This window comes from Nerophis lumbriciformis, linkage group LG07, assembly GCF_033978685.3.
Source record: "Nerophis lumbriciformis linkage group LG07, RoL_Nlum_v2.1, whole genome shotgun sequence".
In the NCBI taxonomy this organism is placed as follows: domain Eukaryota; kingdom Metazoa; phylum Chordata; class Actinopteri; order Syngnathiformes; family Syngnathidae; genus Nerophis; species Nerophis lumbriciformis.
In genome coordinates this window covers 15,292,986-15,315,492 of record NC_084554.2, presented here as the reverse complement: position 1 = coordinate 15,315,492, position 22,507 = coordinate 15,292,986, and the positions used below count along the sequence as shown (strand labels likewise).

Sequence of the window (22,507 nt, the reverse complement as noted above, 5' to 3'; positions counted from 1 at the left end):
ATCTCATCAGCTTATACCCCATGATCAGGAAATCTGTATTTAGTTGTGTTAATGGGTTTTAGTCCTGTTACCCCAACACATTCCCCACTGTGTGAAAATAAGTGTTGTTAAATTATTCATTTTCAAATATTTTCTGTTAAATCACAGTAATGTGCTTAGTGTCAACATGCTATTGGCATACATGTCATGTGGCTATATTTCGTAGAAGTGGAAATCTTTGGGCACCTCACGATTCGAATACAATTACGATTCAAGAGCTACAATTCAATTAAAAATCAATAATTGATGCATTTTTAATTTATGTATATTGATGCAGTTTTTTATTTCTTTTTGTTTCACTGAATAAGCATTCATCATGTGCAGCTTTTACTGGTCGGATCTCTCGATGAGGTGGCTCGCTGCAGTCAACCAAATTATGGAACTGTCTGCATTACTTTATTTACAATAAATAAATAATCGATTATTGACATTTCCTAATCAATTTTACAATCGCCCATGTCCGAATTGCGATGCATTTCCCCCACCTCTAATATTTAATGTATTTGCTAATTCTATGCAAAAAAACCTCACTGCGGTTACTTTCAAAGCGGTTACACAACTGGGTTATCTTTGGTTTAGGAACCTTAGACAACAACTAATATAATCATAATTAAAGATGGTAGTTCAATACAGTCGTCCCTCGCCACACTTATGTTTCCGGGTAAAAGGTGCACAGTGCTAACAACACGACAGCTAATCTTGGCGCTATCTTCACTGCAACAATTGAATTGACCAATTTTTGGCAGAACAACTTTATGATGCACTTTATCTTCAACTGATTTTTTATCAATGCAACATGTGCACATTAGTGAGATTTTGCATGAGGGATGTCGAATGAAAAAACTTGAGACGTACATGATTTGATGTGACTTAATGCGGTCAGTTCTCAGGTATCAGAAACTGTCAGGGCAATGCAAAGTGGAGATGAACTCACTTGATGCACTCTGTCTTCGATATAATTAGCGCCACATCACTTTAAAGACCGTTTGCCGTGAGAAATGTGGAATGACAATGCTAACAACACGACTAATGGTAGTAGCGGAGCCTGTCAAGTTGACCAACTTTGTGCAGAACAATTTAAGCCCGTGGTTTCAGCATATCAAATCCTAGTTCGCATTTAGAGAAATTAAACTTGATGTGATGAAGTGTTTCCATGTAGTGGTTGTGTTGTAGTGACCGCGTGACGACCGCACTGGCGCCTGGAGGATTCTCCAGACTACCAGTGAGTACTGTAATCTACAGTGGAACACACCACTATTATTGGGTAAAATGAGTGTAAAGGTGACTATATGGTTGTTTATTCATGTTCTCATGTTTAAAGGGTTCTAATTATGTTTCACAAAATATTTAGAAGGTTGTAAACAGTCTTTTTTAATGCTCCGACAATGAAAATAATCGATTTATTAATAATAATTCTACCTTGTGGAAATGTGTTCTTGGGTTTGGAGCCAGTGTATGTGCGCTTAAGTAAGACGGTTGTAAATGTTGTTGGTTGGTTGTTTTAATAAAGTGATTGTTAATCGACCACGTCATCCTGTCGACATCCGACGAAAAGCTACAATATCTTATATCAACACAAAAACACCACAGTCTGGGAGATTTGTGAGTTCAGTTGGGGTGTCAATAGAAAAGGGAAATATCCGGTAGACTTCGGAAGAATGTGAAAGAGTTGGCAAAGTGCTCCAGTACAGCAGACCTATACAATGACCCATCCTCTATATCAGTGGTTCTCAACCTTTTTTCAGTGATGTACCCCCTGTGAACATTTTTTTAATTCAAGTACCCCCTAATCAGAGCAAAGCATTTTTGGTTGAAAAAAAGAGATAAAGAAGTAAAATACAGAACTATGTCATCAGTTTCTGATTTATTAAATTGTATAACAGTGCAAAATATTGCTCATTTGTAGTGGTCTTTCTTGAACTATTTGGAAAAAAATATATAAAAATAACTAAAAACGTGTTGAAAAATAAACGAGTGATTCAATTATAAATAAAGATTTCTACACATAGAAGTAATCATCAACTTAAAGTGCCCTCTTTGGGGATTGTATTAGAGATCCATCTGGATTCATGAACTTAATTCTAAACATTTCTTCACAAAAAAAGAAATCTTTAACATCAATATTTATGGAACATGTCCACAACAAATCTAGCTGTCAACACTGAATATTGCATTGTTGCATTTCTTTTCACAGTTCTTTTTGACAGACATTTTAGTGAGAAACCTGAGCTTGTGCTTCACTGAGTTTATGAACTTACATTCATATTTTGTTGAAGTATTATTCAATAAATATATTTATAAAGGATTTTTGAATTGTTGCTATTTTTAGAATATTTAAAAAAAATCTCACGTACCCCTTGGCATACCTTCAAGTACCCCCAGGGGTACGCGTACCCCCATTTGAGAACCACTGCTCTATATGACTGATTGTTTAAAAAAAAAAAGTCCTTTTGCCATCCCTCCGACACGAACGCCTTCACCAGTCCTGCTTCTCAATGCATATGATTGGGACTACACATACACTCTAAACCAGGGGTCCCCAAACTTTTTGACTCGTGGGCCGCATTGGGTTAAAAAAAATTTGGCCGGGGGCCGGGCTGTATGTATGTGTATATATATATATATATATATATATATATATATATATATATATATATATATATATATATATATATATACATTGTCTTTTTAATCCGTTTTGACATTTAACATTGTCACGTTATCGATGGGAAAATTCATTTTTAGACAATATGATTAGCCTGAGCGGCTAGGAGACACCGAGAGTAACAAGCAGTAGAAAATGGATTAGAAAGGAAAGATTTATATATATATAAAAAAAAAATTTTTAACTTGGGACTTCCCGTGGGCCAGATTTTGGATGCTGGGGGGCCGGATCAGGCCCGCGGGCCGTAGTTTGGGGACACCTGCTCTAAACTGAGTACTAAAAAAAGAAAAAAAAACATGACTGTTCCATCCTTAATATGGAAGAGTATACGTCTAAATAAATGTCGAGCTACAGTTTTTACCTGTGCTCCAAATCACCAGATGTTGACACCTCGAGTTCTGCTAGAGTTTGCTGAAAAAGTTCTTTGTTCTCGTTGATGAAATGCTTCTGCATCTCAGACATCTGAGCCATTATCTTTTCCCTCCGCAGTCGAGCCATTTCTGCCTTCCTCTTCCTCTCTGCTTTGTCTTTGTCTCGTATCATCTGCAGGAGGACACCAAATCCACTTAATAACTAATTTCACATCATTTCAGCATGAAAGTAAGGACGAGGTTTGTAAGTTTCACCTCCTCCTGCCCATGTCCATGGGTGACAGTAACTGAAGAGGTGGAGGATGTACGTTCTCTAATCGTTTTGATGTTTGCCACCATCTGCAAACAAAAAAAATTCCATATTGATGTTTGGAATACAAAATAAACCACATAACAACAACCTTGGCAGACACTTCATATTTACTCCAAAGTTCAAGTCGAATAAAAAACACACACACTAGGTGTGGTGAGATTATCCTCTGCATTTGACCCATCACCCTCACCCCCTGGGAGGTGAGTGGAAGAATGAGCAGCAGCGGTGGCCACGCCTGGGAATCATTTTGGTGATTTAACCCCCAATTCCAACCCTTGATGCTGACTATAAAAATGGGTCCCATTTTTATAGTCTTTGGTATGACTCGGCCGGGGTTTGAACTCACGACCTACCTATCAGTCTAACCACTAGGCCACTGATATGTAATATATGCACATATATAGGCACATGCATTTACATATATGCAATATATGTAAATGCATTATATAAATATGTATATACATACACATACATATGTGTATATACATACTGTTCTGTCTTGTTTGTTGAATGTTTTAAGAATATATGTACCGGGTAAGACCAGTGTTTAAGTTCACTTTGGAATTCAACAGACAGCGGAGGCAGCATTGCCTAGTTTACAGCTAGTTCGGTGACGATTGCAAATTCTCATGCCAAACAAAATATCATCGGTATGTATCGTTGAGTAGCATGTTAATATTTGATTGTGGTGTATTATTTGCTGGCTGTGAATTTGGGACGTTTTTTGGCCAAAAGTCAGTCATGCTAATTTTCGTAATTTCAGACTGTGTTTCATACTGATGTTAGCATAGTAAACTAGTTTGCTGTAGAGTGCGATAGTCATACCAAAGACTATAAAAATGGGACCCATTACCTCCCTGCATGGCACTCAGCATCAAGGGTTGGAATTGGGGGTTAAATCACCAAAAATTATTCCCGGGCGCAGTCACCGCTGCTGCCCACTGCTCCCCTCACCTCCCAGGGGGTGATCAAGGGTGATGGGTCAAATGCAAAGAATAATTTCGCCACCCCTAGTGTGTGTGTGACAATCAGTGGTACTTTAACTTTTAACTTTATAACACGTTAACATATCGTAGCACTAAAGCGCAAAAGAACGTATCATCAAATGAATGCTCGCAGCCCTATTGTAGTATCAATTAATGACAGCAGCAACTTGTACAAAATAACCATTACGACATAAAATAAGTATGGAAATCTTCCGCAATGCCAGGGAAATTGCAGTAATACAGCAGAATATAAAGTAAGGAAAGAGCAAGCAGGCCAGCGAGGGCCTGGAAAGGGTGGGAGAATCGCACACAAGCCCAGCACAGTACAAATGGCCGAGTTTGAGTACATCCTCAGTCAGCACACTGTACCTTTAGGATCCAGGTGATCATGTCTTTGTGGACCTCCAGATGAGGAGCATTCTGAAGACTCTCCAGCAAAGCCAGGACACTTCCTGAAGTATTTGGAGCTTCACCTGGACCTAAAAGAAGGTACACAAAGAAGTTGTTGGATTGAGTTATGATGCTCTTCAAATAGAAAACATGTCAATGTTGGAGTTACGGGGTGTTATGTACTGACGTGTAATTTTAGAAGTGTAATTGAAGGTGATGTCATCCTCGCTATTGTTTTCCAGCTGTTGTTGCTCCTCCAGCAGAGCCATGCCTACTAGATGGAGCACCTACATTATGTTAACAAATGCACAAAGACACATTTCAGCACATCTGGTTTCTTGGTTGGATTTTAGCCTTAAGTCTTCCACCAAGACTTTAAAACATTTTCTGCATTTATAAATGTTTTATCTTAAAGTGTCTCTCACTCTCTGCAGCATTGACTCTGACCAGCCTCCGCCCCTCGGTTCCATCGCCCACTGCAACACAGCACCCTCCACACCCAAAAGCACATCACACTGCAGCAAGTTCACCAGGCTAGCAAACAGGGGACAGAGAGGAGGAGGAACTGGTGGGGGAAGGGCTGAGGAACAAACAAACACAATCTTTAGAAGAAAGAAAACAACATCCCCAGAAAAAATTGAAAAAAGTGGACATGCTTAAACGTCTTTAAAATTGTATATACTATTAGTACTGTAGTATATCGATGTGTCATCTTATTACTGTTGATTTAATCCACATTCTATTCAGGGTATAACGACACAATGTATTTAAAAACATTTTTTTTGGGGGGGTTCAGAACTTTCAGTTCTATACAGGAGCGTACAGACTTCCCACATTGTATACTTTCTGTCCCTTGTCTATTCGGTAAACAAATACTGTGCAGCCCGTGGCTAATCCGCAGCTAGCGATACTGCCTGTCTTGAACACCTCTTTGTGAATTTACCCTGTTTGTATATGATTGAACCTGTTTTTCTTATGCAGCACATTGAGCACAATTGGGATGTAGTAAGGTGCTGTAGTATATTAGGAGTAGGGATGATGTTCGTTCAGAAATTATCGAGTTCCAGCCCATTATTGAATCCTCTTATCGAACCGATTCCTTATCGAATCTCTTATCGAATCCAGATAGGTTGTTGTGTGTGCACTGAGTTCCAAAAGCCATGTTATCTGACTGGGCCGGCACGCTCTTTATATGGAGGAAAAGCGGACGTGACTGAGGACAGCATGCGGCCGTTATAGGGTGAAGGTTTCAGGTGAGAGAGGACGCTAAAGGCACACCCCCAGTGGACATCCCGGTGAAGCAATATGTGGAGAAGAAAGGGACCAGCACGGTAGCGAATCGATACGCACAACGGGGCAAGAGAAGTCGGCTTTTACTGTTGTGCTAGCTTGCTATGCTAATGGACAAGGAGACTCACTCTGAAAATGAGGAGAGGGAATCTGGCGTGTTTGATGGAGAACTTGCCCAGCTGTTCATTTCACACACAGAAGATGACGACTTTGATGGATTTGTGGATGAGGATTGATCAAAAAATAATGTGAGTACATTGATAAATACTTCAATAAAGTACAACCGAACTCAGCTTTGCTCCTGCTGCCCTTTTAAAACAGCGTCCATGCAGGCTAGCGCATGTTTTAAGCTAGCGTATGTTTAACCATGCCTGCGCCCAAAAATACGCTACGCCTTCTTTATGCGTTAAATACAGAAATAGCACCCGTAACTGACACAGCGCCTTTTAATAAGGTGCACCCTATGGTCGCGAAAATACGGTATAGTGGCTTCGATAACGGGAACCAGTTCTCAAAAAGGGATTTGAATCCATGGAATCGGTTCTTTTCTTATCGAACAATCGGGAGAACCGGTTTCGAACATCATCCCTAATTAGGAGTGAAGCAATTTGAGTAACTCGATTACAAAAATGACATTCGTTTTCATGTCTTTCATAGTGATTGTGAACGGTAGGGAAAATTCCAAAAAAAAGTGCAGTTCCACTTAAAGCTAATGGCATTCGCGCCAACCTTCATCCTGTATAATTGTGATGCTTTTTTCATTTTACTCAAAACTGTATTATTCATTTATTGTGATTCCTACATGTATGATCACTTCATTTGTGTATTGGTGTATTTTTCTTTGTGTACAGCGATTATTGTGGAGAATATCAATGAAACACCTGAAGTTATTTTTACCATCTCTAATTCAAAGGATTGCTCAAATATTTGGCAAACTAAATTCCAACATTCAGGCAGTGCAGAATATAGTGCAGCCTGTTTTACGTTCAAAACAAGCAGCAACAATTGAGAAATAGAGCAAAATGGTACACGAACATATAAGTTCATACTAATAACAAATAACACAGATTTGTTTTTAACATTTTTTTAGCCTTTTTAAAGAAAATATATGCAGATTAAATTAATCATGACGTCATATGTATGATATCATATCGACCATGCCCCTACCACATCCCTAGCCACGCCCCAACCGCCACCTGTATATTGGCAATCTGGGGGAAACCCTGATCTGTGCTTCTTATTTAGCAACTTTGCCACTGCATGTAGCGAATACAGGGATGCATTAACAATTAAAGAGGTACGTGTGTCTTGCGTTGTCTAATACAAGCGGTCACCAAATAGGAAGTATTAGCGGAGATTATTCAGTAATCTAATACAAGCAAAAGAAAAACAAAAGAAAAACCAAGTATTAGCGGAAATGAGCCTCCACAAGCCCAGGGAGTGTGCAACTGTGTATTGCGTGCACAAAACCTCCAAGAGCGTGAAACCTTGCTTTGAGCAATCTTACAGAAACTCTTTAATCATTTGCAAGACTTTGCCTTCTTGTACATAAAGGACCATTGGTTTATGGTTTATGTACCTTACCCTCTATTCTTTACCATCACAAACAGCTGATGTTTTGCTTCGTTATCAATCATGTCACTCAAATATTCACCTGTATCATCGCCGGTCTGTCTCCTCAGCTTTCTCTGAGCCTCCTCTGCCTGCACATAAGTCAAACAGTGTCGTCAAAACAATGTAGTGTGTGTATGTATTGGTGACGTATATTTTAGTACCTTAGATTGGTCGGCTCTGCTGTAGTGATAAAAGTACAGGTTGAAGTGCTTGCTCCACTCAGGACGCAGCTCGTAAAGACCACGACCAGTTACACCTGGCTTCCTGTACATTAAGGTGGATTTAAAACACTCATTATCATCATCATCATAATGCCTGGTAACTCTAATAGTATTTAAGCTCTCAAGGTCCTCCAGCATATTTATACTGTTTATGTTTCGACATCGCTCTCAGCCCCTGAGCGTGTTTATTTAACAGTAGAATGAAATGAACACAGTAAGCCCTCTTTTCAGTCATTCACAATTTTTGCCTCGTGGGGCGGAGAGCGGGGCGCCAACTTTACACACACACACACACACGTACACGTATGCACACACACAGGAAGCATGGATAGACAGCCTCCCTGCTCATGACTGGCTAGTGAGAAGTGTTGCAAAGTAAAAAAAATAGGAGGAACAAGATATAATTATAAAGTAAAATGTCTGGTTGTGGTAATGTTTCAGCTTTAAATCGGATGAGCAATACAAGCCCATCAACACGGTCGAAAAAGCGAGTATTCCGTGATTACGTGACGGCAATAAATAAAAAGACACCGTCTCACCTTTTTCCAACTGGGAAACAAAAAGCACTTATGATGTTGAATATTTATTCCAGTTAAATTTATGCTAACAGAAATGAGAGGCTATTTTTTTTTTTTTTATTTAGGATAAAGTTATTTACCTTCCAATTACAGTACAATGGTAAACAATTCTACAGTAATGTGAATAACAGTTTATATCCTTTTAAATGGCTACTTGCATTATTATCATATATTATGACAACATTACATTATAGCCACTTTATAGTTTGTATTGATTATTTATTTAGTTTAAGAGCATGATGTCAACAAAAGCTATTTGTCTGCATAAAGCCAAATATTTTTTAAGACGATTATTAAATATTGTTCTAAGAAGGGGTGTCCAAATTTGCCGGTGTCTTCAGTTTGCACATTATTTATACATATCTGACATTGTGATTGCTGCCAGTTTGCCACCATTTAGTTGACAACATGTGTAAATCAGGTCAATAACCATGAAATGTACATTGATGTCAATACAGCACAGCATTCACTTATATGACCCCCTCCCCCAAAAAAATGCATCCAACACAAAAAGTCAACACACATGACAACTTGCTCAATGAACTTACGGATATTATTAAAAAAAATGCCCATGCACCATACAAAAATTCAAAATTACACTAATTTAAATCCATTACAATGCTTAATGGGAAAAATGCAAAACACTTACTCGACACCTATCCATGTTTGGTGCATTTTAGCTGCTTGATATTTCTGATTGATTACAAAACTTAAGACGTAAGACGTCATCGCTGAAGTAAACAAGGTAGGAGTCGAACTTTCACATACTCTTGATATCCAATTATATTAATGATATATCCTTTATATTAATATAATATGTACACATATATATGTATAGGCTATATATATTGTTACTTTACATGCAGTTGGCTTTCAGCCCCTAGACACATTTTTTTAGCCCAATGCCTCCCACAAGTCAAAAAGTTTGGACACCCCTGTTCTAAAGTGTGGCACATTGAGACAAGAATATGTAGATTGACAGTCTAAAGGTCTTCTTTCACTAGTTATTTTCGCAGTTTTACGCATTTTGAGATATAAAATATAAAAATCACAAATCGAATCACTATCGCAATTTTGGAGACAAAAACCGCAATTCGTTTTTTTCTCAAAATTGTGACATTGAAAAAAAATATATTGTTTTTCATGAGCTCTATGTTGTATGTCTGGATGGGGGTCCTGCTTTTAAATAATTTGAGACATGTACCCTTTTCATAGATCACATTTTGTATTTCGTAAAACATACACATTTTGCACAATGAGATGTGTGCAAAATGGGCACAACAACTTTTTTTGTAAAATATACCATTACAGAGCTTTTATTACCATTTATATTATCATCCATAAAATACAATTCTTAAATTCATGACACTGGAATAAAATGTACCTGTAGTTCCCATTCATTTTGCCAAATTAAGAGGAAGCATACAGCATTTACCTCTTTTAACCGCTATAAGCTAACCTGCAAAACAGCAACATGCAGACAAAACACGCTGTGAATGACACTGATTGGCTGTGTGTGCATCGCAGTGTGATGTTGGAGTTGCCCGACTGTTTTTGTGGCCCTGAACGCATCACTGTCTGAGTAGAGTGTGTTCGTTTTTGGCGCAAATGGAAGACGACCCACACTAATCAGTTTTGTTGCTCCAGGCACCTCCTACCCCCCCTTAAAACGCCTTGGCAGATGCTGTCATTGTTTTATCTGTTGTGACTACTTGTTGTCTCCTATCACAAACAAAGTTGCATTGCAAAATGGTACAGAATAAATTATGTGTTTATTTTGTTTGGAGTTTAGTTTGGATTTTGTGCGAAAAAAAACACTCACTTGAACGAAGCAACACAGTCTATGACACGCTCTAGTCCAGTCTCCTTGTTCCCCTGAGAAGAAACAAACAAAACAGTCAGCAGTCTGCAGAGTGCGAACCCGCAAAAAATGTAAGTATGCAAGTTAAAAAACTATGTGGATTATAGGTATGCCATCTCGGAATGTAGCACAAACGCCACCTTTCCACCATGCAGTACAATTTAGCTCGCCATTGGTATAGTCTTGAATAGGGTAACGAATCACTGTATTATAAAATATTATTTCTATTGGGAATCTAAATATTCTCAATAAAGCTTCTGATTAGCTAATCAAAATTAATTACGATACTCTATCCTAACTAAAACTATTTGTCAAATTAACTGACTCATATTAGCAGTACTGTACTGCAGTAAGCAGCTTTATGGTTTTAATTATTATTAATTACTTGACAGCCTTAAATAGCATTAACAAAATGTTGTATTGCTGGTTCGCAATCACGTGACCTAAAGGCACTTCCAGGTTTCAGGCAATGGTCTAGAGTCCCAATAGACTGTTTATTTATCTGCATCAATGTAGATTTTGGCATATTTTGAAAGGTTAAAAGGCAAATATATGATCAATTGTGACAAAAAATATTTAAAATGGGATGGAGCGAATTTATGAAAGATTTAAACCATTCATTATCACAAAGCTGTAACTGCTCGCTATGACCTCAGTTCATTTGACACTCACAGATTTAGAGAAGAAAACATTGGAGACATATCATGTCTCCACATCTGGAGGGGTCCACAAATTAGGCATTAATCGGTAAGAGACAATGTTGGATTTATTCGTGCATCGGTAAGTAACGTATTGGATTGACATAACGAGTGCCATGCTGCTGTGATCGTGATGGTAATGAGAAAAAAGGTTCATGTTTTTGTCAATGTTCAGTTTTTGCAGTTGATTTCCTGCTAAGAATATTAGTCGGCAGTTGTTTTTATGGTGTGAAGTTCATATTTTGTCTCAATATTAGGCTATTGATGTCCCTGTTGTTTAGCAACATTTGCTAAACAAGACTGAGTATGCTGCTATATATGCCGAGTTTATTAATACCATTGCTGGGATGTTACAGACGTCACGTCCGGCTCATGTCTCCCCTGCATTAAATATGCGTGGTTGTCAAGCTATCTCTGTTCTCAATGGATACAAGGCACAATTTAGCCTTAATGGAAGAAAAAATGCCCTATACTTGTGTTGTTTTTAGTTGTACGACTCGTTTAAATAGCAAAAAGGTTAAACGTTTCTTCAGAGTTCCTCGAGAGGTAATCAAAAAGGGCGGAAGAGTGCAAGAATTTACGAAATGACGAGGAGGAAAGAATACAGCTTACACTCTAGTCCAATGGAGCAGAGTCGAAAGATGTAAGTTTGCAGTGATCACTTTGTTTAAGGTTTGTTCGACATACTTTAAACGATTAGTATTTCTCATTTAAGTATTATCTTGACATTATTTATATTTCCTAAACACATTTGCTACGAGTTGCAACTTGCAACCTTTTTTTGATAAAGGATAGGGATATATTCCATTGCATAGTTTGATTTTTTTGCTCGTATCTGCTTTTTGCAGGATGATTTAAGCCTCTTTTGTACCCAGATAGTTTGCGCGCTGCTTGCTGTACAATAACCATCTTGGCTTGGTTGACCACCGTTAGCTTTCACTTCCGGGAAGAAGTCTTGTGATGGAATACAAGCACTTTAAGGATATTTTCTTGACGCTAGCAAAGATGCTATAATCTGGTCATCTGTGTCGAAGCACTTGGCTTTCCTGCACAACAACAACTAAGCTTTTAGTTTCTCTTATGAAAATCGACAATGAAAATACGGTGGATTGGACCAACAGTTACTATATTTACGACTAGGACTTAATATGAAGTTAGTTTATTTGCACAACCAGGTCTTTGTAGTTATATTTAGGCATAGAAACCACAAAAGAACACAAATCGAAAGTGATCTCGTCTTTTCTTTACCTTTTTAGTTCTGCTCTCAAACACTACCGTATTTTCCGCACTATAAGGCGCACCTAAAAACCACACATTTTCTCAAAAGCTGACAGTGCGCCTTATAACCCGGTGCGCTTTATTACGATTCATTTTCATAAAGTTTCGATCTCGCAACTTCGGTAAACAGCCGCCATCTTTTTTCCCGGTAGAACAGGAAGCGCTTCTTCTTCTACGCAAGCAACCGCCAAGGAAAGCACCCGCCCCCATAGAACAGGAAGCGCTTCTTCTTCTACTGTAAGCAACCACCCGCCCCCGGAAGAAGAAGAAAAAACGCGCGGATATCACCGTACGTTTCATTTCCTGTTTACATCTGTAAAGACCACAAAATGGCTCCTACTAAGCGATAAGGATCCGGTTCATAAAAAGACGCAATCTCTCCATCCGCACACGGATTACTACCGTATTTCACAGCAACTGATATTCCTGTGAACCGCACTGTGGAACGGGAGCACGTACGGTGAATATTCGCACCACAGGGAATGAGAAGTCATCCTTCACTGTGGTTCTAGCTTGCCATGCTAACTTCCACCCATGGTGATATTCAAAAGGAAGACCTTGCCAAAAGAGACCTTTCCAGCCGGCGTCATCATAAAAGCTAACTCGAAGGGATGGATGGATGAAGAAAAGATGAGCGAGTGGTTAAGGGAAGTTTACGCGAAGAGGCCGGGTGGCTTTTTTCACACAGCTCCGAAGGCGAACACACCTTCACTAAGACGGGCAGACAGCGCCGGACGACATACGCCAACATTTGCCAGTGGATCGTAAATGCCTGGGCAGATATTTCGGTCACAACTGTGGTCCGAGCTTTCCGGAAGGCAGGATTCACAGAACTACTGGACAACAACAGCGACACTGACTTCGACGAGACGGAACCGGCCATTTTGCATCCCACGCTTGCGCAACTTTTCAATTCGGACACCGAAGACGAAGAATTCGAAGGATTTACGAATGAAGAATAACTTCAGAAGGTGAGCGCTATGTTTATTTTGTGTGTTGTGACATTAACGTTCGAGCAACATTATGTTGCTATTGCTCTACACCATTTTGAATTTTACTATGTTTGTGATTGCACATTTGCGTACATTTTGGGACAGAGTTGTTAGAACGCTGGTTTTCAATATATTATTAAAGTTTGACTGAACTATCTGACTGTTTTTTTGACATTCCCTTTAGCGCAGCGTAGGCGCGGCTTATAATCCGGGGCGGCTTATTGGTGGACAAAGTTATGAAATATGTAATTCATTGAAGGTGCGGCTAATAATCCGGTGCGCCTTATAGTGCGGAAAATACGGTAATATAGCAGAGAATAAACTTGGTTGCATCACAGAAAGTTTCTCAAACAGTTCAAATGTTCAAACAAACATTTTACAAAGTAATCACCGAAGACACAAGCATTGTATTCCACAAGATGATGAAAGTGATATTTTTAAGAGCCATTTCCTTCGACGCAATTTTGTTTTTTCCCGGATTTTATTACCTTTGTGAACCACTTCTTTCGGGATTCTATGAAAGCTCTTTCATATTTTCTCTAGGAACACTCAAGAACATAACAGCAATACGCCAATTTCTGCTCAAACTCTACACTCACTTGTTTTAATGCTACGCTCAGGCTGGTTGACCATTATGTGAATTAAGCCGCGAAGAACAAAAATGAATGTGACGTCATATGCAACCCAGCAATTGCACAAACGAACAGCAGTGTTATTTTAATATTTCGAATGACAAGGAGGTCCAGCTTAATAAATAAAATAAACAAATATTATTAACATAAATAAATCAACCTTCACGCAGGTCCTTGACTGCCAATGCACTCTTCAGAAATCTATTTAATACAGGACCCATTCCAGAATACATTCATTCAGTCCCTCCATTATTTGGAGGGATTAGAGACTTGGCACCAATTCACACAAATTCAACCAATCCACACAAGCTATGCACGGCTTTGTGATTTTGTCTAATGCTCGCAACTTCACCCACACATTTGTTGTTGGCCAAAAGTGGTAAGATAAACATCAGTCATTATAAAGGTGAGAGTCTTACGTTCTCTGGAAGAGCTTTCACCAGCTCACTATGAGCCATAGGTCTGATTGACAACTGGTGGATGATTTCCCTTCTGACCTCGTCAAATGGCTCCACAAGTCCGACGCCTGCCACATAACGTTCACCTGACCATAGAAAATGCAAACATGGAACGTCAATGATGTAGCACATTTACGAACAGTTAACAAGTTAAAATAAAAAGTCTATAATGATGTATCAATCTGTGGGAAATACTTAAAAAAAACGCACCAATCAAGATGATTATTAAGTGTAGCATCTCCTCGATCAGGGTATTGTTCTGCTGGACCAGATCCTGAACATAACAACAACAAATGGGAAGGTAATCAGTAGACACTCGGGCTGTGAATCTTTGGGTACTACACAATTTGATTCGATTGTTGGAGGTAACGATTCAATTAGGAATCGATTCAAAACAATTCTGCATTCAAAATCAATACCTTTTGGGTGTCACTTCTATGATGAACTACATTCTTCCATAAAATAGATCAACAGCTCTGATAAATTTCTATATTACTTAAAACAAAACTGTTTTTGTTTAATTAAATTCTACCCGAACATTTGATGAAGACAAATACAAATATGGCGACAAGAGAAGTATCTGTACAGCAGATATGGGCATCTAAATGAACAATATGATTTTCCAACAATAGATTTTTAATTTTTAATGAAACGATTAAGAATCATTACAAATAATAATATTTGCAATTTATTCGAAAAGCATTTATAGATATATATATATATATATATATATATATATATATATACTGTATAAGAGACCGTCAAGAGTATCGTCCAACCTTATTGGTCTCCCTGCAGGCGTATCTCTTTCTGCAGTCTGCAGAGCTGAAAATGTGGAAAAGTTCAAAACGACTAAGCACAATCATCAGGAAGTGGTTTGGGTCCATCATGGAGGCTCCAGCCTGTGGAAATAGATAATTAAGACACAAAGAAGCCAAACAACATAATTTTGTGTGACAGTAGAGTCAGTACACTTAAAAAAACAAACAACAAGATTAAATATCGCAAATCAAGATCAAAAATAATTTTTTAAGGAAAGAAATAGGCACTGCTCATTCTATGCTGGCTAATTGTTTAAAACATTAGAGGCAGATTTCAGTATAGATTACTTGAAATAAACAGAATGGTTAAGGATAAAAGTGTATTTTACATTGAATATTACGACAGACGCAGTGCACTGTCATTAAAGTTAAAAAAGTTAAAGTACCAATGATTGTCACACACACACTAGGTGTGGCGAGATTATTCTCTGCATTTGACCCATCACCCTTGATCACCCCCTGGGAGGTGAGGGGAGCAGTGGGCAGCAGCGGTGGCCGCGCCCGGGAATCATTTTGGTGATTTAACCCCCAATTCCAACCCTTGATGCTGAGTGCCAAGCAGGGAGGTAATGGGTCCCATTTTTATAGTCTTTGGTATGACTCGGCCGGGGTTTGAACTCACAACCTACCGATCTCAGGGCGGACACTCTAACCACTAGGCCACTGAGTAGGTGGATGATGCACCGAAAACAACTCCCTAATTACCTAAACTAATTTTTAGTCCTAAGAGGCACGACAAACATGTACGGTACAGACAGTTTTATCCAAACTGTCAAAGTAGAACTAAAGTTGTATTCACACTCCGAGTTCCTCCAGAATGACACAGCTTCTAAACCTATGTAAAGCCGCACCACCCTACAGAGGAAACTAATTTCGACCACTTGTACCCGCGATCTTGTTCTTTTGGTCACTACCCAAAGCTCATGACCATAGGTGAGAATAGGAACGCAGATCGACCAGTATATTGAGAACCTTCTTCCTCTTCACCACAACAGACCGATGCAAAGTTGGCATCATTGCAGACGCCACACAGATCTACATGTCAACTTCATGATCCATTCTTCCCTCACTCGTAAACAAAACCCCAAGGTACCTAAACTCCTCTAGTTGGGGCAGAATCTCATCCCCGACCAGTAGATGGCAGTCCATACTTTTCAAGGCAAGAACTATGGACTCGGACTTGGAGGTGCTCATAGTCATCCCAGTCGCTTCACAGTCAGGTGCAAACTGATCCAGAGAGAGCTGAAGATCACGGCCCGATGAAACCAGCTGGATTACAAAGTCCGTAAGACACAGAAGTAATTTTGCAAACTAACCTAGAACTCATGTCCATAAAAGTTATGAATAGAATCGGTGGCAACCTCACTGGAAACGAGTCAGACTTAAAGCTAGCAATGTGGACTCAGCTCTGACACCAGCCATGCAGGAAGTGGAGAGACAAAATCAGGCCGTCCGATAGCCCATAATGCCGCAGCACTCGGCACAGGATTTCCTGAGTGACAGGGTAGAATTGCTTCAACAAGTCCACAAAAGCAGACATCCAGAAACTTGAGGGTTCCTGGTACGATTCCATCTTCCGCCATCCTAGTCACTGCCGTGGTGTCCTTATACAGGACACTACATTGATCTATGGATTGCCCACATAGGGAAGCTTCACCAACCGAAAAGCCGAACTACGACAAGCCAGATACGGTCCCCGGGCGCTACACGATGGCTGCTCACTGCTCCTCAAGAGAGGATGAGTCAAATACAGACACTACATTTCACTGTACACACATTGTACATGTGAAATTAAAAATATTCTTCTAAAACAAATGTAGACTGGTAGGGCATGCACGCTCAAAGACCTTGTGGGTCTACAGTTTCAGGACCAAGATAAAAACCCCAGTGATCTTCCTAACTATCCGGCAGACGCTGCTCTTCAGTAACCCTGACTAAACCTTACCGGGAAGGCTGAGGCATTTTTTAGACAAGCCCTTGATTTTAAATATTTAATCATGGTTGCAGTGTCGGCTTGCTTTCTACCTGCAGCATGATGACGTCTTTGTCGAACATCTCCACTCTGCACTTGACATTGTGGTAATAATAAATCTGAAACACAAACAGGAATGTTCTTTGTACTTTTTTGTAAGACAATGGACTGTTGCTGTTTCTGTCTGGTTGATTCATACATAAACGCAAAGTGTGGACAAGAGCTTAAGATGGAAAAGCAGCTCACTTGGTTTATTAAGGAGAAGCCATTCCTTCTCCACATCCCAGCAAGCACCTGGGCACAAAGGACTAGGCATCTTAAGGGTAATTCAATCAAGAGAGGCGGGCTGAGTTCCCCCTGAAAGCAGAAACAGATCAACACTGATTAAGACTTGAGGTGGTTAAGATTTATTTTGGAAAAAACATCTAGCACATTTGTCATCATCAAAGGCCATGTCCACACGTATCCAGATAATTTCAAAAATGCATATTCAGGTTTGAAACTATCTCCATCCACAAAAGTATAGTTTCAAACTGTCTCTTTCTACACACAAACACATATACCAGTTGTCATGCACATTTTGTCCAATCAGAAGCCTGGAAAAGCAGCAAAAGCTGACATGGTGGCGTTACACCTCTGTTATTATAATGTTTATTTTAATATACTTGTCTAATATAATACTAGTTTAATATACATTGTCTTTAAAACCGGCCTGCACTTATATAGAGCCCTGCGAACATTATGAATCTTTTTTTAAGTGTCTAAAGCGCGCATACAGTACGCGCCTGTGCTGCTGAAACCCAACACTCGTTGCATTCTAACACGTTTAATCAGCAACATGGTGATGTATATTTGCATGTGTGCTGGAAATACTTGTGCAGTGAAGTGTACATTATTTCTAAAATCATTGCACACTAAGGAGCCAAGGAAACCTCCTAATGGTTTAAGTGACTAAAGCGCATGGACGTGCGTGTGCCCAGTGGACTTATAACACATTTCATAATCAATGTAGTGATATATTACATGTGCAATTAAGTGTTCATTGTCTTTAACATCACTACACCCTAACAAGTGGGAAGGATACATCGTTTTTGAGTCAGGCGGGTGCGTTATATGCGCGCATGGTCGCGCCGTCCCACACCTACACAAATGGAACCAACACACGTAAGCTAACTTCATGATCTGTTAAACAAGAATTAAAAACATGAGATAATGTTGCACCTTTTTTATGACACAAAGCAAAAAGTCTTGCCTGTCAAAGTTGTCTCATCAGCTAGAGGTCCGACAGCAATTGTATCCAAAACAACTCACTGTCATTGGCGCACAAATCCCATTCTGATGCATATTGTTTTATCAATGTGGAGTGAAAATAGCAGCATGTTTATGTTCAAACATACAGTAAGTCCTCTTATGGTGTGTCTAAACTCTAAAGCCAGCAAGGCAGTGTTGTTAAAGGGAAACTGCACTTTTTTTTGGAATTTTGCTTATCGTTCACAATCATGAGACAAGAACACACGCCTTTTTTTTTTTTTAACGATTTTAAAGATGACAAAAAAAAACGCTTGGAAGATGCAGCTAATGGGAGTCACTGTTGTAGCCTTTAAACTGCTCTAAAACAACTTCAAAACCCTCAAGCAACATTTTATATACACACTGCAAGTCTATATGTAATGTATTAAGACACGTTCATAACAATATGTAATATGTTCAATATTTACCGTATTTTGATCGTTTGAATCCTTTCTGGGACTGATTTCTTCCGCGCATTGATTTCTATTTCCATAGCAGCGCACATCAGACTTCTGGCAACATGTGTGTTCCTACTTGCGGAATCAAACAAGTGTGTGTTCTAATTATGGCAAACTTGGTAACAGACAACAAAGACAACTATTTTTGGACAAATGAGGATTTACAACCTTATCTTTTGGAAGCTAAATATACTACTGCTTATAGAAGTGAGCACGAAGGAAGAGTGAGATGTTGGAGCAGACAGAAGCCGGGAGAGGGGGATGAAAGTGATTTTGACGCTATCAATATGGAACTTGTAGTCAAGCTATTTTGACATGAATGGATTGCTTACCAAAAATCAACAGGAATTGTCCCCGGCCAGCTGGACCAAACAAGCAACTGTCCATCGAGTGAGTCACTTTAATATCGATCATGATACATGCATCGCGCCATGCGTGTTATTACAACTACAGTACATACACTGTCTGACTAGCTGTGTATAAACAAAACATAAAATGTGGGCTAAATCTTTACAGATACTGTAATATGATTTTTTTTGTTGTTGTAGAAGCTAGCTTATCTATTGCCGTAGTTAGCTTTTACGGCTAGTAACGTAGCACTGCGATTTGTTACTACGATAGAAAAATAGTTCCTCAATGTTCGCTCTTTCAATAACAATGTCGCTACAACTTGGTTATTACAAGGGTTACGGCACGTGAATGAAGAATTGTTGACGGTTTTTGAATGCATTTTCAAAGTGATTTAGAGGTACGAACGAGACGATTTTTATTTTAGTAGGTGAAAAAAAACAACCTTGTGTCTTGTCTCTCATAATGATTGTGAACGATAGGCAAAATTCCAAAAAAAGCGCAGTTCCCCTTAAAGGCTGTGTAAATGACAACCATGATGTCATCAGATAAGTAAAAGTGTCCATTTGAGCAGTGTACACGCGTACGCTAAGCAGAGAGTTTTCAAACTTTTCACCTTGACCAGCTTTTGCAAAACTGTGTTTTTAAAGACAATAGTAGGCGTTTGCGTGTGGACAAGAGACTTAAAACGCACAGATAAGTACGCGTTTATTAAGTACCCGTGTGGACATGGCCTAAATGATGTACTTTCTGTGATTCACATTTTTTTTCCAGAATGTTTTTTTCCTACCAATGGAAGTTTTTCAGGGAGGCGAGAAGCAATTTCTGTTCTGCTGAGGAGTACATGAAAACCTGGGGGAGGATAGCATATCATGTTGGTATGTCTTGAAGCAATTATGTGAACACAAAAAACATGCTTGCTTGCATGGTTCAACATGGTCTGTCTCATAAAACTCACTGACTCCATGTTACAAGATTGATGTCATACAGACAGTTGACAATCTACAGTTGTCTACATTGTGTTAAGTATTTAGTAAGAACTACATTATAAAAGAATCAGATGACAATTTTTGGTATCATGGTTTACTTTTTAGGCTCTCCAAGCATCAGTGCTTTCTCCATTCATTCCTATTGAAATCCTCTACAGGCGTGTTTACCTGCAAGCAGTCTGCAGACAGGGAGGTGGATGGACACTTTGTCCTGAGACACTTGGTACCGGAAAGTCTCCACAGAGTGACCAGCCAGATTCAAGCTTATTGGCTGCTCACCGTCTGGAAGGCCAATGTGACATTGACTGACAACACTCAAACACTTCCTGTAGGCCTCAATCAGCACGCGCTCCTGGCACATGATGAGGAAAGAAATGGATAGTAATCATGTTAATGTAAAACAACACTGACCCGATGGTTATAGCTAAAAGTCCATAGTCAATAATCATATAGTCTATCATACTGAATTTCACCTCAAAGGGGTGGTAATTAGCAGTGTGACAAGATTTAAACTGGAAATATTTCTCGTTCAAAAGGAAAATTACACTTGTTTTTTAAATAAATCTCTACTGCTGTTCAAGTTGTTGACTGACTGATCTCTATTTTAGTGAGAGACTGAACGGGTACATAAAACATGGTTGTCATTGGACAGCCACAATATGTAACGTGTGTTTATTATGCTGTCTCACATCTGTGGCGCACCACTCCTGAATCATAGAGATGATGTGAGTCAGTTTCATCTGCAGGGTGAATGCTGCCTCCCACTCAGGTTCCATCTCAATGTGCTGCCCCACTTGACGAACTACAGGGTCCATGCCCTGAAAGACAAAACAGCTTAGTGCGATCTTACTAAGGCATGTGTCATGATGGCCATGGAAAAGCATAGCATCTCATTACCTGCATACACTTAAGGAGCTCCAGAAAAGCATCCAGACCATCCAGAAACTTCTCTCTGAGTTCATCACTCCACTCAGATGGCCGACTGATTAAGACATACCTGGACACACACAAAGCTGTATTGTCATTGTGATACTGGCTTACTACTGTTAGGCAAAATGTCAATATTTTACATCATCAGTTCCACAATGTATTTTAAAACTTGGAGATGGATAGTGTTCGTCTCATATTTAAACAGGTTCGCCTAATCAAGTCAAACTAGTTTAACCCCCGAGCAATACGGGATTTGGGGGCCAAAATGCCTGAAGTCTCATCAACCAAAGTATGTAAAGCAGGGGTGCTCACACTTTTTCTGCAGGCGAGCTACTTTTCAATTGATCAAGTGGGGATCTACCTCATTCATATATATAATTTATATTTACTTATTTATGAAATAAAGGTTTTTGTTAACAAGTTAAAGGTGTTTAATGATAATGCAAGCATGTTTAACACATATAGTTAATATTGTTGACAAGTTAAAGGTGTTTAAAGATAATACAAGCATGTTTAACACATATAGTTAATATTGTTAACAACTTAAAGGTGTTTAATGATAATACAAGCATGTTTAACACATATAGTTAATATTGTTAACAAGTTAAAGGTGTTTAATGATAATACAAGCAGGTTTAACACATATAGTTAATATTGTTACAAGTTAAAGGTGTTTAAAGATAATACAAGCATGTTTAACACATATAGTTAATATTGTTAACAAGTTAAAGGTGTTTAATGATAATACAAGCATGTTTAACACATATAGATTCCTTTCTTTCATGAAGACAAAAATATAAGTTGGTGTATTACCTGATTCTGATGACTTGCATTGATAGGAATCAGACAGTGGGGCTGATAACGTCCGCATTTTCGAATAGAGGAGAAAAAAAAAAGTCCTCCTTTCTGTCCAATACCACATGAAAGTGGTTGGTTTTTGGCATTTTATTTGTCCAGCTTCCGTACTCCTTTCTATACACTTTACAAGAAATACATTGTCGGCAAACTCCGTAGCTTGCTAGCTTGTGCACGCCAGCTTTCTGAGACTCTTATTTTGGTAGCGCAGGCAGGATGAAGCAGCGCTTTTATTGTGCAACTGTGCAGTCGGTCTTTGGAGTTTTGACGACAGGTACGGCGCCAGAGTCTGTTGAAATAAAGTGTTTCTCGCCTTCCTGTCGGTAATTTTAATGAGCTGGCAGCAGCCAGCGTCATCTCAGAAGACCCTCGGGTGCCGTGAATGTCAATCAAGTGACGAAAGTGACGTCATAGTGAAGATTTATGATCGCTCATTTTTAGGACTATTTTTTTAATGC

General features: G+C 39.1%; 1 protein-coding gene across 1 annotated transcript in view; it reads right to left on the bottom strand.

Annotated features, from left to right (window-relative positions):
* Window positions 1-22,507, bottom strand: part of ubr2 (ubiquitin protein ligase E3 component n-recognin 2) — a 98,451-nt gene that overhangs the window by 32,495 nt on the left and 43,449 nt on the right. The window contains exons 13-29 of the mRNA XM_061965750.1: window positions 21,162-21,261; window positions 20,954-21,082; window positions 20,433-20,616; window positions 20,066-20,127; window positions 17,426-17,536; window positions 17,233-17,298; window positions 15,166-15,288; window positions 14,597-14,660; window positions 14,348-14,472; window positions 10,290-10,342; window positions 7,830-7,932; window positions 7,709-7,757; window positions 5,190-5,344; window positions 4,952-5,051; window positions 4,744-4,853; window positions 3,331-3,414; window positions 3,066-3,247 (exon numbers count right to left, since the gene is read on the bottom strand). Of these exons, the coding sequence (XP_061821734.1) occupies window positions 3,066-3,247; window positions 3,331-3,414; window positions 4,744-4,853; window positions 4,952-5,051; window positions 5,190-5,344; window positions 7,709-7,757; window positions 7,830-7,932; window positions 10,290-10,342; window positions 14,348-14,472; window positions 14,597-14,660; window positions 15,166-15,288; window positions 17,233-17,298; window positions 17,426-17,536; window positions 20,066-20,127; window positions 20,433-20,616; window positions 20,954-21,082; window positions 21,162-21,261 (1,800 nt within the window). The remainder of the gene's footprint in view (window positions 1-3,065; window positions 3,248-3,330; window positions 3,415-4,743; window positions 4,854-4,951; window positions 5,052-5,189; window positions 5,345-7,708; window positions 7,758-7,829; window positions 7,933-10,289; window positions 10,343-14,347; window positions 14,473-14,596; window positions 14,661-15,165; window positions 15,289-17,232; window positions 17,299-17,425; window positions 17,537-20,065; window positions 20,128-20,432; window positions 20,617-20,953; window positions 21,083-21,161; window positions 21,262-22,507) is intronic.